Genomic DNA, 21,555 nt, shown 5'->3' with positions numbered 1-21,555 from the left:
TGTATAACAACTTAATGAGCAATCGGTTAAAATAGTTGTGTCAACTTGCCACTAAGGAAAAAAGTGAAACCAAAAAGTGCATTCTGGCTGTTGACTCTGTGAGTAATGTTTGCATGTTGCACTAATGTCCCTGTAGTAACAGGGGTTTAATCGGTAGCTGTAGCACAGTTCTTTTTAGATACGTTTACAACTGCATTCTTCAATCCAGTGTAGGAAATGTGCACGTGGGTGTGTCGCGAGTGGAAAGACCATGAGATGGGCAAGTTCTCTACATGAAAAGTCTATCAAAATTGGTGTTTTCAACATCATATGTAGTCGATGTTATACAAAATTAGAACTTTAAAAGAAGCCTCTACATCGGCAATTCTGAATCACTCCATCATTTTCAAAATTAACATTCTTGCAAATTCAATTTTGTTCAATGCGCCATGTTTACGCTATACTTTTTTTACTCAAATATGAAACACCCTTTGGAGCAAACGTTTGACAAACCCCATTACTAAGCATATTATTTCTGGTTATATTGTAATTTAACAAGTATATCATACCATAATGACACAACAGTTATAGGGTGGAATGGAATAAAGAAGGTACATTTTTAAAAGAAATTTGCATGATCTCCATCTCAAATATGGGAGTATACGTTTCCCCAAACTGGACATTGCAAGGAGGGGACAGGCTCCATTTGCACTTTTGTTCAAAAAGTTCCCTCTGTGAGAAAAGGTAAAGAGTAAAATTCAGGCGAAAACACCTTTACTCTTCACTTCTCCGCTACATGTTTGAAAAAGCGTAAATGCCTTCCAAATTAATGCATGAGGGAGGCATTTACTTGCATGGAATCCGCTGGCTTTTACCAGGTGTAAAAGTCAATCAGATCTCAAAATAATCCATAGGTTTTCCGCAAACCTGAAAATACCTGCTGGGTGAAGAACAAAGTGAATTTGGCCAACAGCTCCACTCACCAACTCCACCAGCCAATTAAAAAAACAACATATGGAGCATAGGAGGTGGTAGAATCTATGGAGAACCACTTTGAACACCACGATTTTACAATCCACGGAACTTGGAAAACGACCCACGCATTGTTCATTAAAGCTTGCACATCCCTTGACATTCCCCAGGAGAGAGCACAGTCCATCATTATGTTGAGCGTCGTTTGCTTTTCTGCACAGTTTTACCTACTGGTGTGTGCAACAAAAGGTTTCCCCAAATGGCACTGCCGTGTACAGGACCTCATTACTGAATGTCAGATGAGACCAGGGTCCTTTACATCTCAGCCTTAAATACTGCTCATGCTTTGCAGTATTTTGTACTAACATGGAGATGATGATAGTTTAAGGGGGTCATTGGTTAGTTTCCAGGTAAAAGGATTGAACATTGATAGCTTCATTATTGGAAGATTTCTATCAGGCGACTGGAATTTTCCACTTCATCGATTACTCGCTATCCGGGGGAGTTAAATATCACCTGTAAATATAAAGGAGTGAAGTATGTGGCACACCACCAACGATGACATACTTGGTACTAGGCGCAGGTCTGTCCTTCAATGAGTGTGGTAGGTTTCAATAATACACGGGTAGTGGTCTCATACTTGGCAGTACCGGGGAGAAAAGCGAGTACTTGAAAGTCTGTGCTTCTGATCCTCACTACTAGGGCCTGGCTGGAGAGTCTCAGCATCCGATGCTGAAATCCACCCAAGGTTCACAAATGCCCACTCTTAGTTCTTGTTGCCATTATTTGCAACACATGGCTGCTGTCCAAATTGCTGAATGTGTTGCGCGTCTGACGGCATACTTTACAATGTCCCTGGGGAAAACAATGGAGAGATAAGTTAGGATAGCATAGAAAGTCAAAACAAGATGGAGGACGGATAGGAGAATGAAGGGGGGATTTGAGATAGTAAGGAAGCAGAATTGAGATTGAAATGAGAAGAAAAGAAGGCTTGAGGAAGGAAGGACGAATTGAGGTATAGAAGAGGAACTGGGAAGAAAGACGAGAATGAGCGCAGAGATGGGAAGGAAAGAAAAGAAGAAGAAAAGAGAGGAAGCACGGGAGGATGAAAAAGAAAGAATGAGAGGACAACATAAAGAAAGGAGAGCAGGAGAAGAAGAATAGTGAGAGAAAGGGGGGAGGGAGGGAAGGAAGGAAGGAAGGAAGGAAGGAAGGAAGGAAGGAAGGAAGGAAGGAAGGAAGGAAGGAAGGAAGGAAGGAAGGAAGGAAGGAAGGAAGGAAGGAAGGAAGAAAGGAAGGAAGGAAGGAAGGGAGGGAGGGAGGGAGGGAGGGAGGGAATTATGAGGATAAAATCTAGAGTGATGGAGGAAAGAGCAGACGAGAAAAGCTGATAACAGCAATAAACGAACATGGAAATGGAAATTAGAGCAGTGTGAAGCGAGAGAGAGTTTGACAATGAGAATGAATATAGAAGATACAGAAGGAAGTAGGGAGAAATGGAGCGAGGGCAGGAGACAGGCAAGGGAAGTATGGAAGCTGCAGAATAAAACCACCGATAGCAAATGACTTCCTGAGTAATGCTGAATCTAAAGGCGTCGTCAGTCCTACTGTTTTCTCTACTTTTAGGCTTAACATTCTAAATTGTGATTCTGCCTTGCATAGTCTTCGCTTTGTCTGTTTCATTTTAGTTTCGCTTCCTCTTGGTGACATCAAGTGCCAAATTCATGGTTTAATGGCAGGCTGCTCTGTCATGGCAGGGGATATTGGGGTTATTTTTAGTTGCTATCCACCTGCAGTGCTGCACCAAGCAGATTTGTGTTGGCCTAGAGGGACACTAGTCAGGGTCGGATTGGCCCCTCGGCCTTTCGGCCCTGGCCGGGTCGAAATTGTCCCTGGGGAGTGGGGGCCGGTTTCTGGCTAATCCTGGGCCGGTTTGGAAAAAAGAATTGGAAAAAAAAACATTTATTTTTTCAAATTTCTTTTTTTTTTCAAAAAGCCTTTCAGGTTGATAAATGAATACCAACACAGGTTGGGTGATATTGTATGCATATTTGTTCTGTAAAAAAAAAGCTTAAGCGTAATTGCTATACAATAACATATTATCATTTGGCCTTGGACGTCTGCTTGGATTCACAGTAATTTAGTGTACTTAGAAACAATGCTATTTGATGCCACTTTCTGTTTTGTCAAGGGGTGAAAGGTCGTGTTTCATTGCTTCCCAGGATGTCACTTTGGGGTGGGGTCAAATGACATCACTTCTGGTGATGTCATCAGAGGTCAAGGGTTGTGAGGCTGACCGGGCCTATTTCTTGTCCCAGTCCGACCCTGACACTATTCCTTCCTCACCATTCACTGTTGCTGCTGTAATCCAGCGAGCAGAGGTAACAGTCAAGGCTGAAGTCACTCACCTAATGTCGGCCGGGAGCTCTACGTTAAGAGCAGGGCGTTTATGATGTTTGAGTTTCCTGAATCGTCCCTTCTGTTTGTGCCACTAACACATGCAAGCGTTCCCTTTAAAAAGAAGCCAAAACTGTTGGCTATGTCAGTGACTGTTTAACAGTTATTCGGCCCGTGTGTCAGGTCTCATACACGCAGGATATGAGTCAGAACATGTCTACTGATTAGGTGGACCGCCAGATGTTTTGGACTTCACGTCCCATTATCGCTAGCCGCATAGACGCGGGTGGAGGAGCAAGGACGTTGACGTCCAAAGCATCTGGAGGGCCACGTAAGGAGTAACCATGGGTTTCACTGTCATGCCTGTCACAGGCACTGGAACATGTACAGCCGGACACACTAAAAAAATATGTTTCCGCAAAGACGGAAATTAGTTGTTAGCTTGAAAATAAAAAGTATAAGCCTTGATATACCAAAATCAATTCTGTTTGGGTCCCGCAAGCTTCAAATAAATGGCCCACTATGGAAGACAAGAGAGAAAAAGAGAGCGCCAGAGAGAAAGAGAGCTATAAGCACGAGATTATTTCGGAAAGGGTTGCAATTTTATGTGACTAACAATGGCTTATAACATCAATGTTTAGTTTTGACGGATTGTTTGCATCATCACCAATAAGAACCTATTGTCGTGAGTAAATTAAAGGGCTGAGGCAATTGACTGGACTAGTAGTTTTCATGTTAGGTGTATCCTTCCACGTGCAAAGTAGTGCACTGAGAAATAAGTCCTATAGCAAAGAAGGAGGCAGGCAGGGGAGAACAAGGTCTGCCCTGCCGCTGTGAGGGCATTTTTCCATTGCACGGCCCAGCTTCACCATACCTGGATAATGATCGGAGTTGAGCATAGGATAGTAAATGAGACCAAAATGAAGGCATGGAAATGGTTATCCAATGTCGATACAGAAGCAAAACTGTTGACCTTGAAGACGTGCTTCCCCAAGCACAGAAAATGTACCGCAGAATGTAGATAATTTTGGTGTAGAAAATAGTAAGGCTTAGCATAGACTCTACCTTCATGAGCAGGCAACAGGCTGTAGTGGAATAGCTGGGGTCATTCAAGCTATAAGGGGGGTTCGTCCAGTCCTAACCATAGCGTGACTCCTGCTTCATGTGTTGCCTACTACTAGGTCTCTCCTGGTGCTGAAACCGTGCACAGACTGTCAAAACGGTTGGCATGCACCCCTCACAAACATTCTGTTCATCATTGCAGAAGTCTGATTGGTCCCATTCTCATCCGCTTTGATTGGCACAATTCAATGAAATCAGAGAATCAGAGCCTTTCATTCAATCTGTTGCCCCACAGTTGCATCCAGTCACATGACTGTTCATTCCAATGATCTTGATTGGCTGGAATGCCCTGCTTTCTAACCAGTCAAATGCCCAGATGTCCTAAGCTACACTGATTGGCTGCCAATTATGCCCCATCAATACCACTCCCCTCCCTCCCCCAACACCAGCCAGCAAAAAAACAAGAGAAATAGACGCATGGTCAAACATGGGTAGAACATTGGCCCAGGCACCAATGCAAAAGTGGCCCACACCACAAATGGCAATTCGTTCCTTTTATAACAAGATCTTTGAGAAGTACCCAAGGAGGAGTTTTGATGGCAGCATGTGTTGCAAATTGTGCATTTTGATAATATGTGTTCAGTAAGACTAGTCCAAACGACTAGCTGCACAGTGAAGTAACTCACCAAACTGGCTCACTTTGACCAACAAAACATGCCCACACTAGTATGTTGGGTCTTTGCTCGGGTATTGCCCAACAGGGCAATACCAATAGGGCAATACCCGAGCAAAGACCCAACATACTATGACCCTAGCTATTCCACTACAGCCTGTTGCCTGCTCATGCGGGTAGAGTCTATGCTAAGCCTTACTATTTTCTACAACAGCTTTGTCTACATTCTGCGGTACCATTTTCTTTTTTTTTTTAAACTCTTTTTATTGTTCAACAGTGGTCTCAACAGTTACAGCATCGTACCCCATCAATAAAACATACATTGATAGGCAAAGAAAACATTTATATACAACATTATATGGACGTTTTGTCATCTGAGAGCAACTCCCACAGATAGGTTCGGAAGGGGCCCCATATGTTTTTTTGGTCGGCTTGCCCCCGGCACAGTCAAAACAAATTGTTCCTCACATTCATTAATGTAAGTAATTTTGCAGAGGAAAGTGGTCACATTTGGTGGCACAGGCATCTTCCAGGGCTGCAGGATGCATTTTTTAGCCACAGCACATGCGATATTAAATAGCCTCCTGGTTTTCTCCGAGCACTTGCCAATGTCTCGAAATAAATATTTCTGGGGGATCAGATGTGGGGGTATCTGTGTAATTTCAGTCAATATTTCGGCCACCTCTCCCCAGAACTCCAGGAGAGCCAGGCATTTCCAGTACATGTGAAAGGAATCCGCATTTAGGGCCCCACATTTGGGGCATTCCCCCCCACATTCCTCAGCAGATTTTGCCATTTTAGCTGGCGTATAGTGTAACCTATTTAGAAGTTTAAATTGTATCAGACGTAAGCCGGCATTCAATGAAACCTTTTTTGTTAGTGAACAGTATCTGCTCCATTTGTCCTCTGGGATAGGCATTTGCAAGTCTATCTCCCATTTGTCCTTGACCCGGTTCACCGAGGGGGTGTGGGCCTGTACTGCCCCATATAATTTAGAAATGCCCAGCCCAGCCTTCATTGTGATGCATTGTGTACAGGGTTGTTGAGGGGGATCATCTGGAAACATTGGCCATCTTTTCTGAAATGCGGCCCTTACTCTGTAGTATTGTAGTATTTTGAGTGGCCCACCCCCCATCGCTCTATTAAATTCCTCTCTGGTAGCAAATTTACCATCTATAAACATATCGCCTACCTTCATTTCTATGTGTGGGTCCCAGCTCTCCTGAATACTCAGGTCTGACATAGGGGGGATGCCTGGAAAATTCCACAAGTGGACTTCTGGGTTGTATGGTGTTTCCAACTTCAGTCGTTTAAATAATGCCCCCCCAGGCCCTGACCGTGCAGCTAACTGGATCGTAATCACAGGTGTCTTTATGGCGTAAATTAAATAGGACCGACTTAATGTCCGCGGGAGATATAGTTTGTGCTTCCACCCAGGTGTGCGGTGTGACCCCAGGTTCCTCATACCAATATTTTGCAAACTGTGCCTGTGCGATTAGGTAATAGAGCTCAAAGTTTGGAGCCGCTATTCCTCCGGTGTCGTAGGGCTCTGTCATTTTCTCCCACCCTATTCTGGCTGCCTTCCCGTTCCATATGAAGGTTACTACCAGCGACCGTAGTCTTGAGAAAAAGTCTCTACCCGGCCATATGGGTATGTTTACAAAAAAATATAGCAACTTGGGGAGAGCTATCATTTTAAGTAGGGCTATCCTGCCGTACAGGGATATAAGGAGGTGTCCCCAAATCTGTAGCTTGGTGCCCAATGTTTGCAGTGCCTTCTCGTGGCTGTACGCGTACAGGGTTTGCCTGGTCCTAGAAACTAACACCCCAAGATATCTAATACATTGGTCCGACCATTTAAGGCCGCAGGTGTTCACAGGGCATTTAGTGTGGGGTGTGAGCGGGAATATCTCCGATTTGGTTATATGGATAACGTATCCTGAATAATGCGCAAAATCATGTATGTCAGTCATAATGGGTGCTATGTTTCCTTCTGGTTCGCGGACGTAGAGTAACGTATCGTCCACATAGAGTGATATTAGCTGGATAGAGCCTTTCATGTTAATCCCCTTGTCCCTTTGCCTCAGCCGAACCGCAGCTGCCATAGGCTCAATAGTTAGGGCAAACAAGATGGGCGAGAAGGGACAGCCCTGCCGCGTTCCCCTACCCAGTTGGAACATCTCAGAGATGGTTCTATTCATGCAGACTTTGGCACCCGGAGCGCTATAGAGCAGTCTTACAAATCCGATAAACGCCGGCCCCACCCCAAAGGCTTCCAAACCGTGAAAAGGTAGACCCATGATACAGAGTCGAACGCCTTTTTGGCGTCAATGGCTACAGCTGCTGCGCTTCTGTTCGGGTCAATCTGTGCTTTTATACTAAATAGTCTGCGGAGGTTCAGTGCGGTGGACCTCTGGGGGATGAAACCGTTCTGATCGGGATGGACTAGAGTGGAGACCATGGGCAACATTCGATTAGCCAGTACTTTGACAAACATTTTGGCATCTACATTAATGAGCGAAAGGGGCCTGTATGCTGACAATGGCTTCCCTCATCGTCGGGGGTAATATCCCTCCCTCTAAAGCCTCCTCCCAGGTTTCCAACATTATGGGGACCAGTTCCGTACGGAACTCCTTATAGAATTCAGCCCCCAATCCGTCAGAGCCCGGAGCTCTGGCCGACGCTAGCCTCATGATTGCCTCACTCATTTCTTCTACAGTGACCGGCTGATCTAGTGCCATCTTACTCTCAAGTGAAAGTTTAGGGAGCCCTAGCGACGCCAGGTATGTTCTAATCTCAGTAGTCGTCTTCCTATCTTTGTTTGAATACAGCATCTGATAAAATTTGGCAAATTCTCCATTTATCCTCTCTTCACTCGTCAGCACCTCGCCAGCAGCGTTTTGTATGCTAGTAATAGGGTATGGCTGCCTCTCATTTTTAATCAAGTTAGCCATTGTTCTGCCCGCCTTATTACTTACACCATTTCTGCGTGCTCTGGCAGGGGCCGCTATATATTGTATTTCTCTAGCAGCCAGTTCATTAAAGGTTTGGATGTGTTTATTAATCTCGACCAGAACGGCCTTGTCGTGTGTACGGCTATACCTCCCCTCAAGGCTGTTCAAGGTATTTTCTACCCCCTCTAGTTCCCTGCAGTACCATTTTCAGTGCTTGGAGAAGCACGTCTTGACAAGGTCAACAGTTTTGCTTTTGTGAACCTTGCAAGCCTGATTCAGTGCAACATCAGGGAGTGAACTACATTGATTGCTTTTTGAAACCGAATATTGGCTCTCCATTAGGCCTCAACCAGGGCTCATCTGAGACTTGATTAGTAAGACGAGTCAAAAATAACACACATATCTCTTCTCCTCTTCTCCTGTGAGTACTGCAGGCCTCTATGTGGGGACCCTACGCCTGTACTTGCATTGTTCCCTGCGGCCAGTCAATAAACCCACCGACTTTCTTAAATCTGGGACTCAGCCTTAATTCTTATTGAATAAGTAAAATGCTATTCCATACAGAATATCCCAGGGATACAGACCACATCTGATATGCCTTAATGTGCTGCGAATGTAAGATTAACTAGAGAAGTGGCCTTACCAGTGGAGAAAAGAGTACTGCCTGCCCGTACAGAGGTATATGCCAGACACAACTATGGGACTGACTACAGGAACTGCAAGTGATGAGCAGGTTATGGGCGGGTAACTCAGGCGGACCCATGCATGGGAATCTCACTGCCAGGCCTTCTGCAAGACAGGGCCCAGGTGGCAGATCTTCAGGGAGGTTTCTCTAAATAGTAGGGTGTGTTGGTTGGGCAGAGCCTTGGTCCATTGCAAGTACTTGTGTGGGAGTCAGTGATGTGATAAAGAAAGATACATAAGGATTGGGGCACACTGGCAGAAATCTGCATCATCCCTCAACACAAGGACAGGAATAAATACCACTGATGTGCAGTGGGGTATAGAACAGACGTTGAGTGTAGAATGCAGAGCGGCCCCTGTCCCTACTTGGTTTCATTGGTCTCTTCCGGGATGCAACCTTCTAGAATGATCTATGAATATTAAATTACACAGTATTGCATGGTCTGGAAATACGGTGGTCTCAGAAGCAAGATGCTTAAGGGGGGTGGAAAGGAAAGGGCATGGACTCACGCATTTGTGCTTCACTTGACTTTGCTGGTAATCTCTTTCATGATGCGCTTCAGGTCGTGCAGCTGTGGAGAGATAAGAGAGGTGTTATTGCGACTAATGATACTGAAACCCGTGCCTATCACCATTGCAGGTAGGGCATGCATTTGTCTGCCCCATACGCATGGCAACACAAGGCAGTGTGAAACCTCATGGTGCAAATCTGGTAATTAATCCTAATTCATACTCCCGCCTAAATTTATCTGGAAAAACCTTTCCCTTGCATGCACAATTATGTTTCGCAATATAGTAATTTGGTAAAAACCAGTGCAAGGATTTATTAATTTTGCACAAAAATTAGTCTCATAAATTGCTAAAGTCATACAATTATGTAGCAAGAGAAAACTAAATAATTTCACCTTTACTTCTCGGAAATGGCTAGGGTATTTGGGAAATTCTGGAAACCTCTCTGATATAAGTTGCACTTTATATCAGGTTACATGTCTTTCCATCGACATTTTTCCATCGATGGTTTGTTCCATCGAATCATTTCCATTGAAAGATGTTTCATCAAATTCCCATACAAAAAGTGCATAGTGCTTATGCATCGAAACCCTTTAATCGAATAGGGTTTTGGTATATAAACACTTTACATTCTTTGCATGGAAAGTCTATGAAACATGCATAACGTAACGTCTATGATGTATTTCAGCACTGGCCAACGTCCTCAAACTTGTGGTGTTTATTGTTTATGGCGGGGGTCCCCCTCCCCCAAGCCACCCCCAAATCCATTTTCAAAATATAACCCTTGTCCAGTGCTGAAATCTATAATGTATTTCATCACTGGGCAGCTCCTTCTAATTTGTGGTGTTTATTATTTATTGGGGGGGTCCCCCAAACCCTCTCCCCAACTCCAAGGGTTCCCCCTCCCTAATCCCCCCAATCCCCATTCTCAACCCATTCAATTATCAACTTAATTCACCCTTTCCTCAACCCATTGAATTACCAACCCAAACAACCACAAATCTATTTTAAAGGTACGTTGAGTTGGAAATTCATCGTAATTCATTCAATGAATATGCTTTTCGATGGAAAAGCATTTAATTGAATGAATTTTGATGGATAATGATTCAATGGAAATGAATTTGATGGAAAGACTGCATACCTTTATATCACATAGCATTTCATACTATATTTTCTCGAAAACTCAATGACATAGCAAATTTTGCAAGTTCCATAACATTGAGAGATTTGCTAATTTTGCAAAAAAGTCTATCATATCTGTATGGTTTTCCATAGACATTGGGTATGGTGTGTTTTATAGATTGTATAGGTGAATAGTAAAGAATGCATCTTTCTCTTCCGAGTCCTGAATCACCTGCAGGCACCAACAATAGGGATTCCAGAATGTCTCTTGTTTTGAAGATGTGTATTTGGGTTTGGGGGGCGGATTGTGACCACTTCCACTAGCTGATTCTTTTACTTTGGCAGTCTTGTAGAAACTCTCTGTGGAAAGTACGGGGACCCATGTTCCCAGGGCTCTAGGGCTAGCATGGATTAATGGTCTCCTGTGATGCTGGACTATTTTCTTTCTTTGAATGAATTCTAGGTTCTACACAACCAAAGATGTGGAGGAAATTCTTCTAAGGCTCAAGAGGGCAAAGATGTCGATCAACATTCAAGGAGAACATCGAAGGAGCCCTACAGGAGAAGGTTAAAGTACACACCTACTTGAGTGATGTAATTAGCTCAACTCTGAATATGCCCCAAGTAGCAAAAGGTTACTTCTACCACCTTAATTACAATGGAAATAGACATTTGGCATTGCTTTCACTTGCACCGCTAATGGAGGCACACAACCAGAACGTTGCCCCACAAATACTTTGAAGCAAAACAAAGAGTTGATGCTTGGAAGCATTAGAATGAATCTCAAACCTCTAGCGATTGCCCTGGGCCATCGTTCTTCACCTGCCAAGCCATTACAGAAAGAGGAAAGAACAAATGCAAATTAGTCTTAGCCCCACCCCAAAGGGGCAGTGCAGCCCAAACTACTACGTCACATCCCTTATGCGCAAAACCACAAGCAACTCCAGACATGTTTCTTCCTCATTGGATGTCACAAGTGAGGGGTAGCTTGGGTCTCTAGGCACAGCAGGCACAGGACACACGTCTGAGCATACCCATCCCACTCGGGGTGACAAAGCACTGATGAGGCCCATGACACCGAAAACATGTCTGGGGATGTCTGTGATGTCATGCAGAAGGGATGTGAGCAAACAGTTTGGGCTGGACTGCTCCTCTTGGGGTGGGAGCAAGCCTGCATCCCCTTTTGTAATGGCTTGGCAGGTGAAGAACAATGGCCTTGAAGGTTGCCCAGAGCAATGCCACAGGTTGAGACATACTCTAAACCTTCCAGCCATCACCTCTTTTGTTTTTCCACAAATACTTTAAGGCAGATGTTAGGATGTTGCAAGTAATGTGATAATGTTCAGCGCAGAGAGGAAAGCGTGAAGAGCAGCCTAGGCGCTTCCTACCTGTGCACTGCTCTGAGTTATAAGGAAAGAGCTGAAGCTGGCAGTGTTACCACCTTCTGCTCTGAGATGTTGCCTGACCGTAGCTCCACAATTACGCTTCAAACCTCCCACGACACAATGACATTGGGCAGTATTTGAACACAAACACTATGATGATCAGAACACTCGCTATTGGTTCAATTGCTATTTTAAATCAACGCTATTTTGAGTAGTGCAAAGTAAAAAAAAACAGGAGTCATGACATGGCGGAGATATATTGAAAACGAGTACTAGAATAGGGGTTAAGGTACAAGTCATTTCAATAAACGCGGTTAATTTGAAGTGGAACCACTTGCATGTAAAATGTTTGCATGCTGAGGCAAACACTTGGAAGGAGTAAACATGTTATGAAAGGTTCCTACAGACCCTAGAGTAGTGAGCAGAGTATGCCCTACCTTGCTCTCCATCTGTCGGAACCGGTGCTCCATCCTGGGAAGAGACAGAGACAAAGAGACGGCCATCAACCCTGGCAAGTGCTGCTCAATCAGCCATACAGACACATGACTGGCAGGCAGAGACCGCCATGATCATGCACACCAGCGTCAGACTAGGGCGTACACTCTGTCCAGGCAGCAGCCCTCAATCACGCATTGCAAATCATCACTAACCAGAACAGACCTTTTGAGTACAGTCCAAACGGCTGTTTTGGGGTAAAATATGTTCCAAATAATGCAATTGAAAACATTTGTTCTTAGTAACATTGCTTAAAAGGTATCAGGTAATAATATCGCCATATGTATGGTCGCCGTAAATAATATCACCGGGAAAATGTTGTGGCGATATTATTTAGGTGACCATATATATGGGGACAGGGGCAAAAAAAAAATGTATGTTCCATGCAATAATGTCGCCACAAAAAACGGCCATTTTTTCGGCGATATTTTTGCATGGCGAGATTTTTGTGGCGACATTATTACATGGAACCGGTTAAAACGAGTGTAGTAACTTATGAAACTGGCCCATTCTGGCCAAAAAAGTAGTCAATTCGGTCCAAAGAAATGGCCCACCCTAAAATCATGCACTGGTACTTCGGCCATTGCCCAATTTCCATATAGGCCAGTCCGAGCCTGCATGCTCTAACCTCTGAGCCAATAGGTCTCCCTTCAGAAAGCACAGCTTTTTAAATTGTGAGATAGAGGTCAAACAATATGTTTCTAACAGTAAAAAATATTGTATCTATTTTGGCCAAATGCACTGCTCACCCAACCTGTTTGAATGTTTTTATTCCAAGAAAGGTAGTTGAATCTGTAACTTTGCCATTGGCAAACCCATGCTCTAAACGCTGCCCCTTTAAAATGCATAGCTTTATGCATTATGACATGGGGGTCAAAAGGGTAATGGATAAAGATGCGTTTGAGAAATTGTAATGCCAGTTCGGAAAAAAACAATGGTGCTAGTCTCTTGGAGCCATTTGTAATGGAAATAAAGGTAAAACTATACTTCTCTAACAGTAAAAGATATGTTAAATATTTCCTCCCAGTGCCCTGCTCAACTGAAAGGTTTGAGTGTTTCCATTCCAATAAGGGGACTTGAACCAGCAACCTTCCAATTGGCCACCCCATACCCTTACATCTCAGCCACTGGGCTTCTCTTCGGAAGCAGAGCTTTTGCATTACGAAATGGCGCTCAAAGGTGTAATAAATGAAGATGCATGTGGGAACTAGCAATGCCGGTTAGGATAAACAAAGGTGCAGGACTCTCTTTCTCTGTCATTTGTAATGGAAGTGTAGATAAAAGAATATTTTTCATACAGAAAAAACATTAACTTTTGTTAGATAAATTACCCTATTTCCTCCCAATGCACAGCTCAATAAACCAGCTTCTGCCTTTTCATGCCCAAGCTCTAACCTCTGAGACACTGGGTCAACCGCCCCAAAGCACAGCTTTTTGCATTAAGACATGGGTGTCAAAGGTGTAATGGGGGAAGTTGCATCAGGGAACTAGAAATGACAGCTGGAATCTACAAAGGTGCTGGTCCCTCTCCCTGAGCCAATTGTAATAGAAAGATAATCCAATATATTTCTAACAGTAAACATGTGATCCGCGTCCCCAAATGCGCAGCACAACTAAACAGTGGGTGCATTTTAAAGCCAACGAGGGAACATGAACCTGCAACGCTCTCTTAGTAAACCCATGTCACGACCTCTGAGCCACTGGGTCTCCCGTCACAAAGCAAAGCTTTTTATATTTAAACATGGGCATCAAAGGTGTAATGGGGGAAGATGCATCTAGGAACTACCAATGCCGGTTGGGATTAACAAAGGTTCTGCTCTCTCTGACACATTTTAATAGAAATAAAGATGAAACAATATTTTCATAGCAATTAAAAACATTACCTATTTTCTTCAAATGCATGGCTCAGCCATCCAGTCTGAGAAGTTTCATGCCAATAAGGGGACTTGAATCTGCAATTGGTACATCTATGCTCTATTCTCTGTGCCACTGCCAGTTGAGATAAAGAAAGGTGCTTCTCTCTCTCTCTCTCTCTCTCTCTCTCTCTCTCTCTCTCTCTCTCTCTCTCTCTCTCTCTTCTTCTTTTTCTCTCTCTCCTCTCTCTCTCTCTCTCTTTCTCTTCTTCTCTTTCTCTCTCTCTCTCTTCTTCTCTTTCTCTCTCTCTCTCTCTCTCTCTTCTCTCTCTCTCTTCTCTTCTTCTCTTTCTCTCTCTCTCTCTCTCTCTTCTTCTCTTTCTCTCTCTCTCTCTCTCTTCTTCTCTTTCTCTCTCTCTCTTCTTCTCTCTCTCTCTTTCTCTTTCTCTCTCTCTCTTCTCTTTCTCTCTCTCTCTCTCTCTCTCTTTCTCTTCTTCTTTTTCTCTCTCTCTTCCTCTCTCTCTCTCTTTCTCTTCTTCTCTTTCTCTCTCTTCTTCTCTTTCTCTCTCTCTCTCTCTCTCTTCTTCTCTTTCTCTCTCTCTCTCTCTTCTTCTCTTTCTCTCTCTCTCTCTTCTTCTCTCTCTCTCTTTCTCTTTCTCTCTCTCTCTTCTCTTTCTCTCTCTCTCTCTCTCTCTCTCTTCTCTTCTTCTCTTTCTCTCTCTCTCTCTCTTCTTCTCTTTCTCTCTCTCTCTCTTTCTCTCTCTCTCTTCTTCTCTCTCTCTCTCTCTCTCTCTCTCTCTCTCTCTCTTCTCTTCTTCTCTTTCTCTCTCTCTCTCTCTCTCTCTTCTTCTCTTTCTCTCTCTCTCTCTCTCTCTCTCTCTTCTTCTCTTTCTCTTCTTCTTTCTCTCTCTCTCTCTCTTCTTCTCTCTCTCTCTCTCTTTCTCTTCTTCTCTTTCTCTCTCTCTCTCTTCTTTTCTCTCTCTCTCTCTCTCTCTCTCTCTCTCTTTCTCTTCTTCTTTCTCTCTCTCTCTCTCTCTCTCTCTCTCTCTCTCTCTCTTCTCTTCTTCTCTTTCTCTCTCTCTCTCTCTCTCTCTCTTCTTCTTCTCCTTCTCTCTCTCTCTCTCTCTCTCTCTGTCTCTCTCTCTCTCTTCTTCTCTCTCTCTCTTTCTCTTTCTCTCTCTCTCTTCTCTTTCTCTCTCTCTCTCTCTCTCTCTCTCTCTCTTTCTCTTCTTCTTTCTCTCTCTCTCTCTCTTCTTCTCTCTCTCTCTCTCTCTCTCTCTTTCTCTTCTTCTCTTTCTCTCTCTCTCTTCTTCTCTTTCTCTCTCTCTCTCTCTTCTTCTCTTTCTCTCTCTCTCTCTTCTTCTCTTTCTCTCTCTCCTCTCCCATTTGCGATGGAATTAAAGATAAAGCAATATTCTTCTAACAGTAAAGAAATTAAAGAATAATTGTACTGATTTTCTCCCAAAGCAGAGACCAACAACCAGTGAAACACTGCCATGTCGACAAGTGATCTAGAACTTGCAACTTTGCCCGTGGTACTCCCATGCTCCAGCCTGCGCGCTATTAGATCTACCATTGGGGAGCATAGCTTTGTGTACTATGACATGGTGTTAAAAGGTGTAATGGATGAAGATGCAGGCGGGCTCTAGCAATGCAGGTTGGGATAAACAAAGGTGCTAGTCACTCTTACTGAAACATTTGTAACGGAAGTAAAGATAAAAATGATTATTCTAACAATAAAACAATGTGCCATTTTAAATTGTACTCTTTTCCACCCAATGCAGAGCTCAACCAGCATGCTTAATTATGTCCATGTAAATGAGTTGACTTGGACCTTTAATGTTGCCATGGGTAAACCCATGCACTCTGCTTTGAGCCACTGAGTCTCCCTTCAGGAAGCCTGGCATTTTGAATTATGACATGGGCGTCAAAGGTGTAATGGATGCTGATGCATATGGGAACTAGCAATGCTGTTTGCAATAAACAAAGGTGCTGGTCTCTCTGTCCGAGCTGTTTCTAAGGGAAGCAAAGAGTCACAATTTGTACTTCTTTCCCCCAAATGATCTGGTTAACCTTCGATTTTGAGTGGTGTCATGCTAACAGGACTTAAACCTGCAACAGTAACATCGGTAAATTAATGCTGTAACCTCTGAGCCACTTGGTCTTGCTTTTAGAATGCAGAGTTTTTTTCAATATGATATGTCAGTCAAATGTGTGATGAATGAGAATACATTTGAGAACTAGAAATGCCTCTTGGGATAAACAAAGGCACTAGTCTCTCGCTCTCTCTCTGAGCCATTTGTAATGGAGTTGAACCTGCAACATTGGCAGTGATAAACCCTGGTCTCTCCCTCTGAGCCATTTGTAAGTTAAAAAATAGAACAATATTTTTCTACTGACCAGCTTGAGTATTTCCATGCCAATGAGGGGACTGGCATTGGTAAACACATACCCTAAACTCTAAGCTACTTTGCCTCCCTTCAGAAAACAAAGCTTTTGCATTAAGACCTGGGTATCAAATGTGTATTGGGTGTAGATGCGTCACAGAACTAGCAATGTCGTGAGGGATCAAAGAAGGTGCTGGTTTCTCTCTCTGAGCCTTTTATAATAGAAATAAAGATAAACAGTATGTTTATAATAGTAAAAATAAATGGCACTTGTACCTATTGCCATGCAAAACAAAGCTCCAATAACCAGTTTAAGTATGTTCATGTCAATGAGTAGTCTTGAACCTGTAACCTTACCATTGGTACATATATGCTGTATGGTCTATGTGGTCTCCCTTCTCACAAGGATCTTTTTTTGCATTATGACATGGGTGTCAAAAGGTGTACATGATAAAAATGCTTTTGGCAACTGAAGCATCTCTCTTATTCAATGTGTCTCCTATTCAATGCAGCCCCAGAGGCAGTGGTCGAAGCGAGCGGGACTACTTTTTTAAATGACTTATTACAGCTCCTATACTTTTATTTTAAAAAGAAACCGTTCCGGAATGGTTTCGTTTTAAAATAAAAGTGTAGGAAGAAGTTGAAACTTGCACTTTTAGTGCACTGCACTGAATATTCCCTTAAAGAGCAGGTGCAAGTGTTTGGGGTGTGTATGGTGTGTGGGAGGGGACGTGGTGATGGGGTTTGTGGGGAGTGGGTGCAGGCCAGCAGGGAACATAGTTCCACTACTTCTTTTCATACACTTCGACCACTGCCCAGAGGTTTATCAGATGCGTTTACTCCCTAAAAATTGGTAAATATTAAAAAAAGAAAAATAGGGACTACAGATATTCCTAACAAAAAATAGGAACCAACACATAGGAGCCTATCCCCCTGCTTTCACTGGTACAACCCCATTGATATGCCTAGAACAGTACCAGCTCCACTGGAAGAACCTACTACTAGTGTTGTCTTAGGGGAAGAAGTACAAATGTATCTTGTTTTAATGCGATTTTCTTTTCAAGGTGATTTGGTTAGTAGAAAATGGTGGAAAATGTCTTTACTGCCATTTATTTTGATGCACCTCATTTGTATTAATGTATATAGAGTTGGGAAGTGAAGTGGAAACTGCACCAAAACCTCAGCTGGAAGAAATAATGTGTCCATTGGCAAGGGTGGGGCTACTTTTAGAGACTGTGTGGGTGTGGCAATCTTACTTGTATGGTCCCCTAATACCATTGCCCCAAAGAAATATTTTTGGGAACTAGTATCACATTAGCAACCAATGGTGCAAGTTAATACCCATTGTGTCACTGACTTTGCCCAAATACATGATGTGTTTACACACGAATTCACATTTTGATGGTACCTGCCTGGGTGGTATTGCTGTGGTGCTGTGTTGTGTTTGGCAGTTGCTAGTTTATGATGCATATCCAGGTGCATTGTGTCATAATCCCATGTGAGACTGAGGGGAGCTACAGTTGCAGTGTCTTTGAGGTATCAGTGGGAGGTCAGAAGGGAGGTCCCTGGAAACTGACTAGATAATGTTGAGCCCTGAATTTGTGTCATAGCATAGTGTCACCGAACATAGCCTCCCATAGCCTAGCAACACATTTGAACACACAACTACAGCAGCAAAACAACATAGGTTACACAATGGAGCATACACCAACTGAAGGCAAATTACTACACCAAATGTCCCTAAACACCAGACTAACCCACCACAGATACACCAACACGACACTCCATACTCCTTAAACACCACTTTGACAGACACCACAGCTAACCACATAAACAAATTATGTTAGCAGCCTGGAGCGCAAATGAACCACTGCTCTAGACAAGTCACCAAAGAGCTAAAACGTAAACACTACAGACAACCTTATCTTTTCAGATCTGCACACATCAACATTAAAGCAAAGCAATTTTGCCCTGCCCTGATCCTGAAACTCCAAGAAACCATGACAAAAGGGAGGAGATGCACAATGCAAGACCTAATAACATAGCATAACCGTAAACAGCAAAGAGCTTCACTTATTCCATTTTGGGGTAATACTCTGAATGGCCCAAGCAACGTCGGTGACTGGCATCAGCAGTACAGAATATTAATGTCAATCTGCTATGCTACACTCTAGTGCAGTGACTGGATTGTGAGACTGTATGATATGGGAACTGAGGGAGGGTCAATGCAGCAATAACACAATTCTAGGTGGTGCCCGTGGGGCCACTAATGGAGGAGTAGAAGGAGACACCATCTTGTCCCAAAAATCATGAAATCTGCCCCATTATGAAGCAGTCTTTTTTAATAGTTTGAATATATTCACTTTTAAGGAGTGCTCTTTCTGCAGTTAAGTAACAGTGAGATTACACACTTTGGTTTAGCAGTGAACCGTGGATTTTGACCCCCATCTGCAAATTAGGCACTTCACTGCATGGCTTCTGAGCTCTAGTTGGTACAAATATGTATGTTCTGGCTTTCAAGGACTACCGTAATACTGCCTTATAGTGTTTACTTGCAAAATGCACACATCCCAAAGCAAGGCAACCTGGCAATATGTAAATACATATAGAAACATGTTGAGGAAAAGGAATACCATGGCATCTTTATTTCCCACATCTTGAGTGGAAGACTACAAGTCCTTAAATGCAAAATAGTGATATCCTGAACAATCTCCTATTGTAAAGTACTGTGCCTGCATCACTTTGAGAAATACAGTGGGTCCTTTCACTTAAAAATGTAAGTCGCGCCTAGTGGACCTGTTATGTTAGCCCTTGCATGCAAGCAGTTCCCCTACATGCAATTTGAGGAATTTGCACACTGAAGTGCAAAACAAAAGTGCAAATGTAGGCGTAATCGACTGCACGCCATAGTTCTTTCACTCTGTAGTACACATTAAGAAAATGCTACTTGGCATTTATGCATTACAAGCCATGTTTACATTGGATCCTCCTGCTTTTAGCTGGTGTAAAAATCAGTCGGATTCCATAATGATCCAGGGCCTTTGCGCCAGCGTGAAAACATCATGCTGGCCTGAATGCTTGTGCCTATGTATGATGGAGAGTGGATGGGGTGGCAGAAAAGGCAGTTCTACTTGTTGCCCCCCTCCGCCATACAAATGAATTAAAATACATCAAGCCATAAAGTTCCTGCGTAAAACATTGAACTATAGATTTTATACATGAGTTTTATGCACCATCATAATAAATATGCTCCAATTGTTAAAAAGGGTCACCTGGTACATTGATTAGTTGTCTCAAACTTTCAACTTGCTGAAATGCCTTTTAAGAACATTTGTTATCCATATAAAAGCAAACCTTTTATGCATGTTAAGGTACTGGATATCATGGGTATAAACTAGTCTTTAAAAGGGAGCTTTAATTGTCTTGGAGGCAGACACAAAGTTGCTAGTTAAGTGGAACTGCCTGGGGGTCTTTCAATTGGAAATGCCCTATTGCAGTGGCAATTGCCTAACAACTCATGCCGAACACAGGAACGTCGTTTAGACCCACAATCCATTCATCGTCTGCATTTCGTCAGCTTGTAACAGCTCTGAAGGTCAGCAGGCCCCTTCATGAATGGCCCAGAATATCACAGGGACGTGGCGGCTGGTCCCCAATTAGCCCAATGGTGTTGGCCCTATTGTGTCCGCCTCCATTTCTTGCTACTCCAGACAAATGCGGGTGCATTAAGGCCAGCATGAATTCCCATGCTGGCATTAATGCAACGGATTCCTGTGGAATTCACCTGGAATGACGCCGTGCGTGGTAAAAACAGGCGGATGTCATAGGAATCCATTGCAAATGCTGCCTGCAAAGTGTAGTTTGGAGGCGGCTTTTACACTTTTGCACTGCATAGAGGAAAAGTGAAGAGTAAAGGCGGAAAACGCCTTTATTTGCTCCTCACTTTTACACTACGTGGTGGAAAGAAGTGAAATTGCACAGAGGAGACCTTTTGCACAAAGGTGCAACTGGAGCCAGTCCCCTCCAGTGCAAATCTCCGGAGGACCAACATGACTCACACTACATTTGGTAGAGTGTAATTGCCCAAAGCTCACTTTCAACCTATTAGCTGCTTCTATCGTGCGTGATAAGCTTGATCTCTGAAAGCCAGTCTTAGGGTCTGCTATGTGCAGATGCATTTAAAATGTTCTTAATAGTTCGAGGGCCTGATTCTCAGACCTTTTCCTTATGGGATGGCGAAATTATGAAACACTTCTGTGAATCAGGCCCATAATCTTTTACCCTAACAAAATGCACTTTGGAGGACACAATCCTTCCAGCAATCACTGGCCAGAGGGCAGCATATAACAAAGTCGACAACCGCTGCAGTCCTCGTATTCAGGAGACTACATCTCTGATCAGTGACAACTACACCATCCCGCGTCGGGAGAAGAGCACCACATGCAGGTCAATCACCACAGCCGTCAAATGACAGGCAGCCTATTAGTGGGCCTCCACAGTAGTCCATCATGACCTTGCTAAGAGGAAGGCATCACTCCACCTTTCCTCTATTAGATGAAGGTGCAGTGATCAGAGCCACCATCTCCTCCATCCTCATCTATATGAGAGGAACACATTGCTCTAGAGATGAAGTCACACGAAGAAGAAATAACCACAAGAGACAGCAAACACTCATGCATCTGATCTGCAATGGGATGCAGAACATATATGTTGATGTGTTCATTATGGAGTTGAGTAAACATTTGCATAAAAGGCATGCACACAACGTTTGCACAAACCTTTTTACTCTATTCCATATTTTCCCTGATTTGTATGGTGGAGCTGGGGCATGAAACAAAAGTGTGGTTGCCGCCACCCCCTCTGCCATACAATCTACATGCATTTACACCATTATGATATTTTCATGCTGGCATGAATTAACTGGATTCTGATGGAATCGCCTGCCATAAGAATCTATTGTAAATGATGCCTGCTATGCATGAATGACAGGCAGCATTTTCACAATTTGCACTATAAGCAGGCATGAAGGTGATCATACCTATTTGTGCACTTTGTTTGTACTTCATTGTGCAAATGATGAAA

At 43.3% G+C, this 21,555-nt stretch overlaps 1 protein-coding gene across 1 annotated transcript in view; it reads right to left on the bottom strand.

Annotated features, from left to right (window-relative positions):
- Positions 1-412: 412 nt before the first annotated feature.
- The window catches only part of TRPM8 (transient receptor potential cation channel subfamily M member 8), a 282,931-nt gene continuing 261,788 nt past the window's right edge, over positions 413-21,555 (bottom strand). The window contains exons 22-24 of the mRNA XM_069615995.1: positions 12,176-12,209; positions 9,232-9,293; positions 413-1,806 (exon numbers count right to left, since the gene is read on the bottom strand). Of these exons, the coding sequence (XP_069472096.1) occupies positions 9,243-9,293; positions 12,176-12,209 (85 nt within the window). The 3' untranslated portion in view covers positions 413-1,806; positions 9,232-9,242. The remainder of the gene's footprint in view (positions 1,807-9,231; positions 9,294-12,175; positions 12,210-21,555) is intronic.

The sequence above is a fragment of the Ambystoma mexicanum genome, chromosome 9, assembly GCF_040938575.1.
Source record: "Ambystoma mexicanum isolate Mex_15411 chromosome 9, UKY_AmexF1_1, whole genome shotgun sequence".
NCBI classification, from domain to species: domain Eukaryota; kingdom Metazoa; phylum Chordata; class Amphibia; order Caudata; family Ambystomatidae; genus Ambystoma; species Ambystoma mexicanum.
Note: the sequence above shows the minus strand (reverse complement) of the source record. Positions and strands in the feature narration are given on the sequence as shown.